Source organism: Schistocerca piceifrons, chromosome X (genome assembly GCF_021461385.2).
Source record: "Schistocerca piceifrons isolate TAMUIC-IGC-003096 chromosome X, iqSchPice1.1, whole genome shotgun sequence".
Classification (NCBI taxonomy): Eukaryota; Metazoa; Arthropoda; class Insecta; order Orthoptera; family Acrididae; genus Schistocerca; species Schistocerca piceifrons.
In genome coordinates, this window is record NC_060149.1 from 1,791,723 (window position 1) to 1,809,714 (window position 17,992).

General features: G+C 39.7%; 1 protein-coding gene across 6 annotated transcripts in view; it reads right to left on the minus strand.

Moving 5' to 3' along the window:
* The window catches only part of LOC124721943 (biotin--protein ligase), a 439,412-nt gene that overhangs the window by 139,168 nt on the left and 282,252 nt on the right, over nt 1-17,992 (minus strand). For all 6 annotated transcript variants that reach the window (XM_047247106.1, XM_047247104.1, XM_047247103.1 and 3 more), the window contains one exon: nt 3,132-3,305. In XM_047247106.1, coding sequence (XP_047103062.1) covers nt 3,132-3,305 — 174 coding nt within the window. The remainder of the gene's footprint in view (nt 1-3,131; nt 3,306-17,992) is intronic.

A 17,992-nucleotide genomic window follows, 5' to 3' on the forward strand; every position in this document is an offset into this window, starting at 1 on the left:
ATACCCTCGTTTCAAGACACTGTCCATTCTGTTCAACTGCTCTTCCAAGTCCTTTGCTGTCTCTGACAGAATTGCAATGTCATCGGCGAACCTCAAAGTTTTTATTTCTTCTCCATAGATTTTAATACCTACTCCGAACTTTTCTTTTGTTTCCTTTACTACTTGCTCAATATACATATTGAATAGCATCGGGGAGAGGCTACAACCCTGTCTCACTCCCTTTCTGATCACTGCTTCCCATTCATGCCCCTCGACTCTTATAACTGCCATCTGGTTTCTGTACAAATTGTAAATAGCCTTTCGGTCCCTGTATTTTACCCCTGTCACCTTCAGAATTTGAAAAAGGGATTCCAGTCAACTTTGCCAAAAGCCAATTTTAAGTCTACCAATCCTAGAAACATAGGTTTGCCTTTCCTCAATCTATTTTCTAAGATAAGTCGTAGGGTCAGTATTGCCTCCCATGTTCCAACATTTCTACGGAATCCAAACTGATCTTCCCTGAGGTCGGCTTCTACCAGTTTTTCCATTCATCTGTAAAGAATTTGTGCTAGTATTTTGCAGTGATGGCTTATTAAACTGATAGTTCGGCAATTTTCACATCTGTCCACACTTGCTTTCTTTGGGATTTGAATTATTATATTCTTCTTGAAGTCTGAGGCTATTTCACCTGTCTCATACATCTTGCTCACCAGATGGTAGAGTTTTGTCAGGGCTGGCTTTCCCAAGGCTATCAGTAGTTCTAATGGAATGTTGTCTACTCCCAGGGCCTTGTTTCGGCTTAGGTCTTTCAGTGCTCTGTCAAACTCTTTACGCAGTGTCATATCTCCCATTTCATCCCATCTACATCCTCTTCCATTTCCATAATATTGTCCTCAAGAACATTGCCCTCGTATAGACCCTCTATATACTCCTTCCACCTTTCTGCTTTCCCTTCTTTGCTTAGAACTGGGTTTACATCTGAGCTCTTGATATTCATACAAGTGGTTCTCTTTTCTCCGAAGGTCTCTTTAATTTTCCTGTAGGCAGTATCTATCTTACCCCTAATGAGATAAGCTTCTACACCCTTACATTTGTCCTCCAGCCATCCCTGCTTAGCCATTTTGCACTTCCTGTCAATATCATTTTTGAGGAATTTGTATTCATTTTTGCCTGCTTCATTTACTGCATTTTTATAATTTCTCCTTTCATCAATTAAATTCAATATGTCTTCTGTTACCCAAGGGTTTCTACTGGCCCTCGTCTTTTTACCTATTTGATCCTCTGCTGCCTTCACTATTTCATCCCTCAAAGCTACCCATTCTTCTTCTACTGTATTTCTTTCCCCCATTCCTGTCAATTGTTCCCTGATGCTCTCCCTGAAACTCTGTACAACCTCTGGTTCTTTCAGTTTATCCAGGTCCCATCTCCTTAAATTCCCACCTTTTTGCAGTTTCTTCAGTTTTAATCTACAGTTCATAACCAATAGATTGTTGTCAGAGTGCACATCTGCTCCTGGAAATGTCTTACAATTTAAAATCTGGTTCCTAAATCTCTGTCTTACCATTATATAATCTATCTGAAACCTTCTAGTATCTCCAGGATTCTTCCATGTATACAACCTTCTTTCATGATTCTTGAACCAAGTGTTAGCTATGACTAAGTTATGTTCTGTGCACTGTTCTACATTAAGACAGTGAATTTTAAAAGTACTCACAACTTGTGAAGCATCTGTGACAGTAGAATCACCCATTTTATTCTATACTGAGCAGTGGTTAGCTTCTCCTGTTTTCATTTCACAATATTCCAAAGCTCGTTTAATCCTATGCCCAGAATTATTAATTTCTGTCATACTTCTGGACACCATAAAATACTTTTTCTTAATACAATCCAATAATGCAAGTAATACAGGATCTTTACTGTTTCCAGAAATCTGTATTTTAATCATTTAAGTTACTCATTTCTGACTTTTTAAGCAACTGTGAAATGGTATCTGTACAAACTTCCAAGCAGTCTTGGATGCAGATTGACATCGCTATGAGCAATGTTTGTAACCTGAAATGTAAACATGGTACGCAACTGACAAATGTTACTCTTTCATGTGGAAATGAAAATATTTTTCTTTCCGTGGCTTATTCATCATTTCTCTTCCATATGTCCTTACAAATATTTCCACAAATTATCACTATTCCATGATCACTTGTTTTTTATGGGTGCCCCATCAAGTAGTGAAAGTTCAACTGCAACCACCCTTTACATCAATTTACCCGTTCATATATCTTTCCATTTACCTCATCCCATTTCAACTCTTTTAAATTATTGTTGAAATGTTGTACCCTGCAATCATTATTAAACCTCAATGTTTTGTATAGAGATGTTTCAGAACTGTATTTTCATTGTGTGTCCATCATGATTAAACAATGCACTAACAATATGGCAAACAATTTTTTTTTTCCAGCATGAACACTGTCAATGAATATATTATAAATCAAGGTGCAGTTATATTGTTGTGCACAAGCTGGTAAACACAATACTGGAATAATATTGTAAGTCATGGATTCCATTGTAATCTTAAGAAATCTACACTAACACATTCCAAACTATTGGTTCTTCTTGTGGCTTCAAATAGTTCATTAATGAACATACATTTCTCATAAAGAAGTGAACATTTTCCAGTGAGAATTTGTAGAGTGCTACAATTACAAGACAAGTATTCAACAGAAGAAACCTATGAGGTCATGATCTATAGGTTCTGATCTATATAAAAACTGTTTCAATATTTTTGGCCTTTTTTATTTCATGTTAACTCCTGTGGTTTTTTTTCCATATTGGCTCTACATGAAAGTAAAGATACTCCATAACTACTTTTGTTTAACTGCTCAATCCCTATGTCTATATGCTGTTCAGAAAGACATAGAACATCTATCGCTCCTGAATGCTTTAGATCTTCTAAATGTAAAAGAAACTTGTCTATCCAGTTCCTTAGTCCCCTAAAGTTCTTTTGGAACTAACTAATCAAAGTAAGTATTCACTCTTCATTCAAAAACAATAAAAAATATTATGTCAATATTTTTACATTTATGAGATGAAGTTAAGTAACCTTAACTTAATTGTATTTAATAAAATATCACTTCCACATAGATTATGAATTTTACCTGGAAATACTCAATTTCTGAGAAACCATGAGGGGTTCCATACATAAATACTGGTAGAAATTTTTCTGTAGCAGCTGCAGGCTCCAGTTCTGTTTTATAAACACGAAGGTCCAATTTTGGAAGCCTCAAAATGTTATCTTTTTGGAATAAGTATTTTAAGAAACATTCTTTTACCTATAAAAAAGACAATTTACACTGTTAACATTACTAATCACATTTTTGGTATATTTATATAATTATAAATAATTTATAAACTCTCCACCCAATCCACCTGACAATGCCTCACCCTGGTTGAGCTGCAGTGCTGGCCCACTGTAACCTGCTGGGACAATGCAGCAATACAGGTGTATGGGTGTGTAGGTGTATGTGTATTCTATAGCTCCAAAGAACAGTCTGTCCAAAAGTTAGCAATGTTCTCAACATTGTTTACATGTTTATCAACAACTCCATGCCTCAACTATTTGGTAACAGTCAGTTTGTAGTACCTTGTTTGTAACTGCAGCACAATGAGAATTTCACCTTCACTAATGCCAAATTAATGAGTTCTAGTAAACCCACCGCATGTACAAATGGAATTCATCTCTTATTTAATCTGAAACCTACCTGGTGCCATTGCGGGCACGTGAGGTGGTACAGAAACTAGATAATTAGAGCAGAAACAAATGGGAAATAATTCTCATGATGATACAGGCTGCAAATGTGAATGCTTATTGCAAATGCCAAAGGGCAAACTGTTACGGCCTGATGCCTGGCAATAAGTATCTCAGAAATGATAAAGCCAGTACACTTTCTTCCGTGTTACTGTCAACAGGATCTATGGACAGTGGTTGAAGGACAGTGAAAACATGAGTAGGCATGCTCGCTTGCTCTGTATAGCTGGGTACGTGGCAATCTGTGGCAGATCTGATGACAGACCACAATGCTGGTGTAGTCACTAGTGTTTCAGAGCACACAATTCAGTGCACACTGTTGAACATTGGGCTCCACAGTAGATGATCTCTAAAAAATTCCATATTGACTCAACAACAGCATCAGTAACAATTTTAGCGGACATAGGATCATTGAGACTGGACTGTGAATCAATGGAAATGTTTTCACCTAGTCACAGGTCTCATTACACCAGGTTGATGGTAGTGTCAGAACATGACATCATCCTGGTGAATGACAATTTGAAACATGCACTGCACTACAGACACGAGAAGGGGAGAGGGGGGGAGGCAGTGTCATGTTATGGGGCCTATTCTCCTGGGGTTCCGTAGGATCTATGGTAGTAACCAGAGGCATTATGATAGCTGTCGGCAAAGTGAACATTATTGCAGGCCACCTGCATCCCACCATCATTCACGTCTTCTCCGATGGTGATGGCATCTTCCGCTGAGGTAACTGTCCCTGTCAGAATGGTGGTAACGGAGGAGCATGATAGTGAAATCAAGTTGATGTTTCGACCACCAAATTCACCTGAACTGATTCCAATGGAACAGATCTGATATGCTATTGGGCACCAGCTATGCACACAGAAACCACCAGGCCAAAATTTATGGGAATTTGTGTCACATGTGTGCAAGCCTCTAGTGACATACCTTTAGAAACCTACCAAGAAATTTTTGAATTCATGTCACACAGAATTGCTGCTGTATTGCAATCCGAGGATGGACCGTAACATTATTAAGCAAGTGGTCATAACGTTTTGGTTCATCAGCATATATAGTGAGGCATATAGTAGAGCCCATTTTTGTTTGTCCTCCGTTTTGTTCTTCTATCTGCTTAATTACAATTCTGTCTGTACTCTGGCCTGTGGTCTCGTAGACTGCCTGGACTCAGGTTACATTTTGATTGTTGGCTGGTCACAATGAGAGTTTCATGCTGACAATCTTTGTGCTCAAACATGATAATGAAAGGATTGGGATTAGATCAGATCATTACTGTGTTGTTGAAATACCTGTGTGGCGTTACTGTCACGATTAATATATACGGCATTTTGGAGGCACATTTACTTGGCATTAATGTAATACCTGAAACAGCTGACACAGGTAAGGATTCATGTGAGGTTTTTCTGAACTGTTATTTTGAAAATGACTTAGAGCAGTGTATTCTAAAATCAAACAGTGAGGTTAGCAACCTAGATGTCTTAGTAGATAATACACCTGAACTTTACAAATAAGTTAACATACAGCAGGTGATCAGTGACCATAAGGCTGTTGTAGCATCAAAGGCTACAGGTGCTAATAGAAATATTAATAAAAGTAGGATAATAACTTTGATTGGCAAGTGTGATGGGAAAAAAAGGAATTGTTGGTTACCTGGATAGGTAAAAAATCAAACATTCAACTCTGGGGATAAGGATATACACACATCAAAAATAATTTTGCATCACCTTGGTTCTGAGAGTTCCAATTGGAATAGAGATCAACATAAACATCATTTCCGCCCTTTTTATTGCTAATTAAAACCACACACTGCATGTTGTACCACCATACATTGAGACCTTCAAAGGTTTTGGTCCAGATTGCTGTACACACTGGTACCTCTAATACCCAGTAGCACGTCCTCTTGCATTGATGCTTGCCTGTATTCATCATGGCATACTATCCGTAAGTTCATCAAGGCACTGTTGGTCCAGATTGTCCCAATCCTCAACGGTGATTTGGCGTAGATTTGTCAGAGTGGTTGGTGGGTCACGCTGTCCATAAAGAGCCCTTTTCAATCTATCCCAAGCATGTTTGATAAGGTTCATGTCTGGAGAACATGACGGCCTCTCTAATCGAGCGATGTCGTTATCCTGAAGGAACCCATTCACAAGATGTGCACGATGGGGGTGCAAATTATCATCCATGAAGATGAATGCCTTGCCAATCAGTCGGAGGAAAGCATTCACATATCGTACAGCCGTTGTGGCGCCTTCAATGACCACCAGTGGTATACATCGGCCCCACATAATGCCACCTCAAAACAGGAGGGAGCCTGCACCTCGCTGCACTTGCTGGACAGCGTGTCTAGGGCATTCAGCCTGACCAGGTTGCCTCCAAACATGTCTCCGACGATTGTCTGGTTGAAGGCATATGTGACACTCATCGGTGAAGAGAATGTGATGCTGATCCTGAGCAGTCCATTCGATATGTTGGTCAGCCCATCTGTACTGCGCTGCATGGTGTCGTGGATGCAAAAATGGACCTTGCCATGGACGTCAGGCGCGAAGTCGCGCATCACGCAGCCTACTGCGCACAGTTTGAGTCTTAATACAATGTCGTGTGGCTGCACAAAAAACATTATTCAACATGGTGGTGTTGCTGTCAGGGTTCCTCCGAGCCATAATCCATAGGTAGTAGCCCTTGGGCAGCCTTAGTGAGGCATGTCATCTACAGTTCCTGTCTCTCTGTATCTCCTCTATGTCTGAACAACATTGCTTTGGTTCACTCCGAGATGCCTGGACATGTCCCTTGTTGAGAGCCCTTCCTGGCACAAACTAACAATGCAGATGCGTGGTATTGACCGTCTAGGCATGGGTGAACTACAGACAACAATACGAAATTATAAAACTACAACAAAGTGCCACTGAAACACTAAAAACAGAAATACTGACTATAAAGAAAGAAAATAATAGATTAATACGTGAGAAGAAGTCCTGTGTTTGTGAAATAAATCAAACAGCAAAAGCAAGACCATGAAAATAATGTGCACCTACGAAACCTAAAAACAATAACACATCCAGCATTTCCTACGTCACGATAAACTCAGAAAGCCAACAACATGTAGATAAATATAAATGGAATATGCTTACATACAATAAAATAGAAGACAAGACCACACCTATGCAAGTGGATGAAAATGAATTTCTAATAATTGGCAATTCGCTGCTGAAAAATGTTGCAGCCTGCAACTGCAAAATAACATCAGACTGGGAAACATACTGATGAATACAAAACTGGATTCTGAAACCAAGACTAATTACAGTGAAGACTTTATACACACTGGAACCAATTTGTTAAGAAGCGGCAGCAAAGAAGAAATTATTAATGAAACAAGAAATATGATTCATACGGCAAGAAGTGTCTATGCGGGATCCCGACTGATACTTAGCAGTATCATAAAAAGTGAGGTCAGTGAGTGGCAAATAAATCTCCAAAATAAATTATGCTGTCAAAGAACAGTGTGACTGTCTTGGAGCAGTTTTCCTAGACCCAAACAAATTTCTATGTGAAAACTGCCTTGGAAAGGACTGGATGCATTCACACAGATTAGGGTCTGTAACCCTCAGCAGATGTCTGCAAAATAATCAGAAGCAAGGGACACTAATATGGTCTGATGGGGGTGAAAAATCAATTGCTGCAGCTGAAAAAGCAAAATATATGCACCAAACAAAAAGGAGGGATTACGAAATATGCTCTCAGAATGCAGCCCACAACATGTAAGCCAGCAAAAGAAGAGTTACATAAAAGTACTACATCAGAATATTCAATACATTTGTAATGAAGCAGAAGTAGTCCCAAGTGAAATACAACCAGACACAGTATGTATCAGTGAAAATGGGTTAAATGAAAGTCAAGTACTTGACAATAAAGGACTATATCTTATTCAGTTATTTCCATACATCTAAACATATAGGTGGTGGAGTTTCCATATATACTGAAACAGGAAAGCCCCTAAAGACTGCAAACAGTAAATGCGTGAGATTAGCCATATTATATAAAAAAAAAGGCTTTGAAATTACTGGTGCAGTGACAGATGAATTTAGATTGTTCTGTGTGTACAGATCCCCAAGTGGCAAGGTCATCATCTTTCTGGAAAAAATAAAATTTACTAAGAATGAATATTATGAAAAACATTGTAGCACCTGGTGGCTTCAATATCAACATCTACATCTACATTTATACTCCGCAAGCCACCCAACGGTGTGTGGCGGAGGGCATATGGGAACCAAGACAAGATTCTGAAGAATCATTAATACAATACAATATGGAGGCAACAATATCTGCACCAACAGAATGACTTCCGAAAGTCAGACAGTTACTCACATCATCATTACTAATATAAGTAGGTGTAACTTTGAGTCACATGTAGTCCAAAAGAAAATATCTTATCATCACGGACAGCTAATCTGCTTCCACATAAGTAAGGACATATCAGAACCAAAACAAAGAAATCAGAAACATGAGTGAACAAAATATAAATGTCTTTAGAACAATATTAAGCTGGAAAACCTGGAGTGAAACCCTAAAGGTGCAGTATGTAAATGAAAAGTATGATTCATTTATTACAACAATTAAACACCATTTTAATGCAGCATTTCCCAATGTAAAGAGACAAGAAAAGCTGTTGGATCAGACAAAGTGGATTGCCAGTGGAATAACAAAGCTGCAGGATCTGAGACAGAGGGGTGAAACTGAAAATTAGAAAATGCTATGAAAGAAGTATAGGAAAATAATAAGAGAGGCAAAAGAAACAGCAATTAATGCCGACATAATGAACTCAAAAAACAATGTAAAGGCAGCTTGGAATGCAATTTATGTTGAATGAAAGAAAAAAGCTGTATTGAACAAAGAAACACATATCAGGTCAATGAAAATAGACAACACAGTGGTTACAGATGGTAGAGAAATAGCTAACATACTCAATGGTAACTATATAAATCTGGTACAGAACTTAAAACTGGAAAGAAGGTTACTAAGTTATGAAAAAACTCAAGCAGAACCGCATCCTTGAAACCAGTCACAGAAGATGAAGTGAGGAAAACTAAAGCCCAAGAAATTACATGGTGATGACGAAATATCAAATCATAAAATAAAGCAAGTGAGCAAACAAATACAAATGTTTTATTCCACCATTGAGCATATTTACATGAAATTGGTGTTGTCAGTTTTAACACAATAATAATAATAATAATAATAATAATATAAAATTCAACATGGCAAATGTTATTAACTACATTATAATAACCCAAGATGGATACAATACATATTTGTGCAAATTTCAATAACAACAAGAAGTTTCTTAACAGATCAATTACAAGATAAATGAACTACATAGTTCAGTGAATGACAAATAAATAATCAAACAGATAATTAACAATAAGTACATGAAAGAGTAATAAAATAGTTGCACAGTGTGGCATACGTATAGTTTGCAGTTAATATGTAGTTCATTCTCATAAGGAAAGTGGGTCATTTGTCACATACTCAAGGAACTCTTGAGCAGAGTAAATTACTTTACTTTTGATCCACCTCGAAATACTAGTTTCAAGTTTATTTACTGGCACTGCGTAGCCATTTTCCGGTAATTTGTTGAAGTAGACAGGATCAAGATATTCGTAGCTGTTATGTGTCTTTGCAAGTCTAGCATATGGCATATTAATTGTATGTCCACCTCTTATGTTATGGTCATGAACTGTTCTCCTTAAGTCAAATTTACTCAGATTCTCTTTAACGAAGACAAGGTAGTTGTAAATATACAGGCCAGGCACTGTCATTATATTTAGTTTCTCAAAATAATCTCAACATGATTCATATGGCCTAAATTCTACTATGAACCTTAAGGCTTTCTTTTGCCATTTAAACACTAATTTTGAGCCTGCAGAATTGCCCCATAATAGTATTCCATAACTCAGGTGCGAATGTAAAAATGCAAAATATGCATATAACAGAAGTTCTTTACTGACACTGCTCATTAGCTTGTACAGCAGATATATGGCATGTGTCAATTTGCCACATATCTTCCCTGTGTGGGTGTCCCAGCTGAGCTTTTGATCTATACGAAATCCTAATAATTTTACTGTTTTGTTATCATGACTGGGAGCATTCAGACTGAATACAATAGCTTCAGTTCCACTATTATTATTCTGCAGTACACTTGCCTCAAACAGGTGCCCCTCTCCATTGCCACTGCCATGACGTGTTGCACATTTTCAAGATTGGTATCACATGTGATGAGTGTTGTGTTATCAGCATATAGCACTAAATAACATGATACAACTGCAGGTAAATCATTTATATAAATAATGAAAAGGAAAGGTCCAAGAACAGATCCTTGAGGTAATGCTTTTACAACTGGGAGACATTCTGACATTTGAGTATTTAGCTTAACTAATTGTTTTCTGTTGTCCAAGTATGACTGCATTAGGCATAGAACATTCTCTCCCACTCCGTAGTGATAGAGTTTTTTTATGAGAATATTGTGGGAGAATATATCAAATGATTTCCAAAGGTTCGACAGTGTTGCACAGATAATATCTTTATTTTCAAAACAATTGTATATTTTTGCTACCATACTCTCAACTGTCTTGATTGTAGAAACGCTGGACCTCAAACCATACTGTGAGGAGGTGAGTATTCATTATGTTCAAAATGTTGACTCATCTGTTTATGCATGCAGTGTTCTATTATTTTTGGTATTATGGGTATACGTGGTATTGGTCGATAGTTATCTGGTGATGCTGTATCTCCTTTCTTTACATTTACATTTACATTTATACACCACAAGCCACCCAACAGTGTGTGGCGGAGGGCACTTTACATGCCACTGTCATTACCTCCCTTTTCTGTTCCAGTTGCGTATGGTTTGTGGGAAAACAACTGCCGGAAAGCCTCCATGCGCACTCGAATCTCTCTAATTTTACATTCGTGATCTGCTTGGGAGGTATAAGTAGGGGGAAGCAATATATTCGATACCTCATCCAGGAACTCACCCTCTCGAAACCTGGACAGCAAGCTACACCGTGATGCAGAGCACCTCTCTTGCAGACTCTGCCACTTGAGTTTGCTAAACATCTCTGTAACGCTATCACGCTTACCAAATAACCCTGTGACGCAACGCGCCGCTCTTCTTTGGATCTTCTCTATCCCCTCCATCAACCCAATCTGGTACGGATCCCACACTGATGAGCAATACTCAAGTATAGGTCGAACGAGTGTTTTGTAAGCCACCTCCTTTGTTGATGGACTACATTTTCTAAGGACTCTCCCAATGAATCTCAACCTGGCACCCGCCTTACCAACATTTAATTTTATATCATCAATCTACTTCAAATCGTTCTGCACGCATACTCCCAAATATTTTACAGAAGTAACTGCTACCAGTGTTTGTTCCACTATCATATAATCATACAATAAAGGATCCTTCTTTCTATGTATTCGCAATACATTACATTTGTCTATGTTAAGGGTCAGTTGCCACTCCCTGCACCAAGTGCCTAACTGCTGCAGATCTTCCTGCATTTCGCTACAATATTCTAATGCTGCAACTTCTCTGTATACTACAGCATCATCCGCGAAAAGCCGCATGGAACTTCCGACACTTTCTACTAGGTCATTTATTTATATTGTGAAAAACAATGGTCCCATAACACTCCCCTGTGGCACGCCAGAGGTTACTTTAACGTCTGTAGACGTCTCTCCATTGAGAATAACAAGCTGTGTTCTGTTTGCTAAAAACTCTTCAATCCAGCCACACAGCTGGTCTGATATTCCATAGGCTCTAACTTTGTTTATCAGGCGACAGTGTGGAACTTTATCGAATGCCTTCCGGAAGTCAAGGAAAATAGCATCTACCTGGGAGCCTGTATCTAATATCTTCTGGACCTCATGAACAAATAAAGCGAGTTGGGTCTCACAGGATCGCTGTTTCTGGAATCCGTGTTGATTCCTACAGAGTAGATTCTGGGTTTCCAGAAACGACATGATATGCGAGCAAAAAACATGTTCTAAAATTCTACGACAGATCAACGTCAGAGATATAGGTCTATAGTTTTGCGCATCTGCTCGACACCCCTTCTTGAAGACTGGGACTACCTGTGCTCTTTTCCAATCATTTAGAACCTTCCGTTCCACTAGAGACTTGCGGTACACGGCTGTTAGAAGGGGGGCAAGTTCTTTCGCGTACTCTGTGTAGAATCGAATTGGTATCCCATCAGGTCCAGTGGACTTTCATCTGTTGAGTGATTCCAGTTGCTTTTCTATTCCTCTGACACTTATTTTGATGTCAGCCATTTTTTCATTTGTGTGAGGATTTAGAGAAAGAACTGCAGTGCGGTCTTCCTCTGTGAAACAGCTTTGGAAAAAGGTGTTTAGTTTTTCAGCATTACATATGTCATCCTTTCTTTCAATGCCATTATCATCCCAGAGTGTCTGGATATACTGTTTCGATCCACTTACTGATTTAATGTAAGACCAGAACTTCCTAGGATTTTCTGTCAAGTCGGTACATAGAATTTTACTTTCGAATTCACTGAACACTTCACGCATAGCCCTCCTTATACTAACTTTGACATCGTTCAGCTTCTGTTTGTCCGAGAGGTTTTGGCTGCGTTTAAACTTCCAGTGAAGCTCTCTTTGCTTTCACAGTACTTTCCTAACTTTCTTGTTGAACCACAGTGGGTTTTTCCCATCCCTCACAGTTTTACTCGGCACATACCTGTGTAAAACTTTTTCCGTAAACACTCAACACTGTCCGTGTCGGAACAGAAATTTTCGTTTTGATATGTTAGGTAGTCTGAAATCTGCCTCCTATTACTCTTGCTAAGCAGATAAACCTTCCTCCCTTTTTTATATTCCTATTTACTTTCATATTCAGGGATGTTGCAACGGCCTTATAATCACTGACTCCCTGTTCTGCACTTACAGAGTCGAAAAGTTCGGGTCTGTTTGTTATCAGTAGGTCCAAGATGTTATCTCCATGAGTCGGTTCTCTGTTTAATTGCTCGAGGTAATTTTCGGATAGTGCACTCAGTATAATGTCACTTGATGCTCTGTCCCTACCACCCGTCCTAAACATCTGATTGTCCAATCTGGTGAATTGAAATCTCCACCTAAGACTATAACATGCTGAGAAAATTTATGTGAAATGTATTCCAGATTTTCTCTCAGTTGTTCTGCCACTAATGCTGCTGAGTTGGGAGGTCGGTAAAAGGAGCCAATTATTAACCTAGCTCGGTTGTTGAGTGTAACCTCCACCCATAACAATTCACAGGAACTATCCACTTCTACTTCACTACAGGATAAACTACTACTAACAACGACAAACACGCCATCACCAGTTGCATGCAATCTATCCTTTCTAAACACCGTCTGTGCCTTTGTGAAAATGTCGGCAGAATTTATCTCGGGCTTCAGCCAGCTTTCCGTACCTATAATGATTTCAGCTTCGCTGCTTTCTATCAGCGCTTGAAGTTCCGGTACTTTACCAATGTAGCTTCAACAGTTTACAATTACAATACCAATTGCTGCTTGGTCCCCGCATGTCCTGACTTTGCCCCGCACCCTTTCAGGCTGTTGCCCTTTCTGTACTTGCCCGAGGCCATCTAACCTAAAAAACCACCCAGTCCACGCCACACAATCCCTGCTACCCATGTAGCTGCCTGCTGCGTGTAGTGGACTCCTGACCTATCCAGCGGAACCCTAAACCCCACCACCCTATGGCGCAAGTCGAGGAATCTGCAGCCCACACGGTCGCAGAACCGTCTCAGCCTCTGATTCAGACCCTGTACTCGGCTCTGTACCAAAGGTCCACAGTCAGTCCTGTCGACGATGCTGCAGATGGTGAGCTCTGCTTTCATCCCACTAGCGAGACTGGCAGTCTTCACGAAATCAGATAGCCGCTGGAAGCCAGAGAGGATTTCCTCTGATCCATAGTGGCACACATCATTGGTGCCGACATGAGCGACCACCTGCAGATGGGTGCACCCTGTACCCTTCATGGCATCCGGAAGGACCCTTTCCACATCTGGAATGACACCCCCGGTATGCACACGGAGTGCACATTGGTTTTCTTCCCCTCTCTTGCTGCCATATCCCTAAGGGGACCTATTACATGCCTGACGGAGCTCCCATCTACCAGTAAGCCCACTGGTGTGCAGACGGAGTGCAGATTGGTTTTCTTCCCCTCTCTTGCTGCCATATCCCTAAGGGGACCCATTACGCGCCTGACGGAGCTCCCATCTACCAGTAAGCCCACCCTCTGCGACCGCCCGGATCTTGCAGTCTGAGGGGGCAACCTCTGGAACAGGACAAGCAGCCAAAGATCAGTATCAGCCGGAGACAGAGCCTGAAACTGGTCCGTCAGACAAACTAGAGAGGCTTTCCGTTCAGCCCTCCGGAATGTCTTTCGCCCCCTGCCACACCTCGAGACGACCTCCCACTCCACCACGGGTGAGGGGTCAGCCTCAATGTGGGCAGTATCCCGGGCAGCCACAGCCGTAGTCCGATCGGGGGATGCGTGGGACGAGCTGGCCATCCCCGGCAAACCCCTATCCGAACCCCCACAGTGATGCGCATTGGCAACAGCCTCAAGCTGTGTGAGCAAAGCCAACACTGCCTGATGCCAACTCAGCCCGCATCCGAACACAGCAGTTGCTGTCCCTATCCATGCTAAAAACTGTTGTGCAAAGAACGTCTGATCCAATCTACAGAGAGCACAAGCAATTCGACACAAAATTTAAATGGTTATTAAAATACAAGACTGCCTAGTAAATGCAGTAATGCTGCTACTTGCACACTGCTGAGACACTGTTCGGCAGGCGGTGGAAGGAGACTACGCAATTTTAGACTATTCAGGTACTAAAATGCGATGCTACAACTGTCAAATACTATAATACGCCCAAAATTTATGAATTAAACAATGCAAGTACCCAAAAATACGCAAAGAAATTAAGAATTAAGATATGTAACAAATAAGTGAGTTAAGAGTATACAACTTGCTGCTGGCAGCTGCTTATCTAATGGCGGCAGGGAGGACACTGGCTGTGACCAACCGACACTGGCCGTTCAAAACAAAAACAGAAGTCAGACCACTACACAAATTTACACTATTCAGGTACTAAAGTGCGATGCTACATCTCTCAAATACTATAATAGGCTCGAAATTTATGAATTAAACAATGCAAGTACCCAAAAACACACAAAGAAATTAAGAATTAAACTATGTAACAAATGAGTGAGCTAAGAGTATATGACTTGCTGCTGGCAGCTGCTTATCCAACGACGGCAGGGAGCACTTACTCTATCACACTTATGTACTGCGTACTGGTTTAACTACAGATATTTTTAAATATTCTGTATAATTACCTTCATTTAAAATTTTGTTGATTATTTTAGTCAGTGACATTATAATTTGTTTTCTGATATATTTAATAACATAATTTGAGGGACCATAGTAATCCTCTGCTCTAGAATTACTGAGCTTAGCTATTTATTCATTGACCATGTTCTCAGTTACACAAGTCCAGTGAAAGCTGTCTGTATGCTCACTGTTCATTTCTGGCAGCAGTGCCTCTGCTTTAGTCACATTCTCCATTATGTTGTTATCCGATTGAGGACTGACAAAATGTGCATTTAGAATATCAGGTGGAATTGGTGTCTGGTACACTTTATCATCACAGTTAGTTTCTGTTTTAATAATTTCCCATGCAGCTTTGCATTTATTCACTGAGTTCAGTATATACTGGGCAATCAAAAAGTCAGTATAAATTTGAAAACTTAATAAACCACGGAATAATGTAGATAGAGAGGTAAAAATTCACACACATGCTTGGAATAACATGGGGTTTTATTAGAACCACCACATATTGCAAGACGCATGAAATATTTCTTGTGCGCGTCGTTTGGTGATGATCGTGTGCTCAGCCGCCACTTTCGTCTTGCTTGGCCTCCCAGGTCCCCAGACCTCAGTCCGTGCAATTATTGGCTTAGGGGTTACCTGAAGTTGCAAGTGTATCGTGATCGACCGACATCTCTAGGGATGCTGAAAGACAACATCTGACGCCAATGCCTCACCATAACTCCGGATATGCTTTACAGTGCTGTTCACAACATTATTCCTCGACTACAGCTATTGTTGAGGAATGATGGTGGACATATTGAGCATTTCCTGTAAAGAACATCATATTTGCTTTGTCTTACTCTGTTATGCTAATTATTGCTATTCTGATCAGATGAAGCGCCATCTGTCGGACATTTTTTGAACTTTTGTATTTTTTTGGTTCTAATAAAACCCCACGTCATTCCAAGCATGTGTGTCAATTTGTATCTCTCTATCTACATTATTCCGTGATCTATTCAGTTTTCAAATTTATACTAACTTTTTGATCACCTGGTACGTATCATTTGCTTTGCACTTAGCTGCCTTGATTTCAGACCTGTAAATCTTTTTCACTTTCATATACATTTCCTTGTCAGCATTATTATGCTTGGCCCTATCATGATAGAGTGGCATTATGGTTTTTATTCAACTTAGATGTGGGGTGTACCAGATTTTTAGATTTTGTGGTTTGCTGTAATGATTTTGCTTTGATATTTTCTTGCAGCATTTAGGACAACGTGCTTCAAAATTTTCAGTTAACAGTTCTCAAATTTGTTGGTAGATTCATTTGCACCTGCAGTGGTTATTATTTTATCCCATTTTATTAAATTCAATTTACTTATCAACTTGTTTAACTTTGATTTGTTAATTGGTCTTGTAATTTTTCTACACTCCGTGGAAGTTTCAGTTGCTTTACTGTTAAGAGTTTGCCTGAGCCATAGTCCCTCATGATCTGAAATGCCAAGCTTGAATGTGTTGAATTCTGTTTTGCTTAGATGAAAATTACAAATTATGTTATCTAGACATGCTTCCTGGCTTGTGGATTTGTCATTTATGCAACTGAAGTTAAGGGATCTTAATGTATTTAGCAAGTGTTCAACCTTTCTATTCTTAAACCTAATGTCTATATTGATATCACCAAGTATTAGTATTCTGTAATTTTTGTATTTGAGTAGCGAGCTTCACCGTATTTTGGGGAGCGGTATACTGAAGCTATTATAAGTTCCTGGTTTGGCAACATTATGGCTGCAGCTTCAAATTTTGCTTCTATGTACAGTCCACTTACATCTACAACTTCATAGATTAGGTTCACAGTATTTTTAACATATACAGGTACACCACCATGTTTAATACTTGTTCTACAGTAGCTGGTTGCCAATTCATATCCAAATGGTACACTTAATTTTAGTTCCTCATTGCTAAGCCAGTGTTTATTTATTGAAGTCACAGTGCAGTTTAAGTTTTTTAGCCAATACTGAAGTTCATTAAATTTGTTCTTAAGAGACTGCACATTAATATGTAAGAACATTACACTCGTACTTATCTTACTGCGGTTTTCCTGTAGCCCTTCTGCAAAAAATCATTGAGATGGAATGGAACTGCTGCTTTTCTCTTCCTCAGTATACAACCATTTGACGGATTTTGCAATACCGACTGCACCTTCAGATGGCACGGCGGTGAAGTAGTTGTCTCGTTAAGGGGACTAGTGACTCCTATTACTTCTGCCAGTGTCGACGTGGCATTTTCCGTTATCGGTGTCGATTCTTTTCTCGTTGCTCGTGTTTCTGACGATGACGATTCTGGGGATGCTGCTGCCACCGGTGACTGTGGCTCTGCTGCCGTTGCCAATAGTGGTCGCGGTTCTGCTGTCGACTAGGATAATGACAATGTCACTCGTTCCGATACTGCTGTTAATGCTGCATCTGCTTTTATTTTTTTCGGTTCATGTGATCGATCTCATTGTTGGAATGTGATGGTCCAGTTTTTCCATCTTCCTGGCTTTTTGATTCTATAGAAGATTTTTCTACGTCTGGCATGATCGTTACTGCTACGTTGTTTCCCATGACTACGGTCTTCTTTTTGGTTGTTACTGCATAGTTTCTTTCTTCCTCTTTTGTTTATATGCAATCCCTGCCATGTGAAATCTTGTCTTCTTAAGAATCCGTTAACATCAAGTACTGTGACAAGATTGTATTGTTCATAGGTTTTTACAGTGTCCTCATTCAGCTGATACGTGGCATAATTTGCCTGTATCGTGTCTTGCTGGTATGGAATTGTACACAGTATCACCCTCGTGT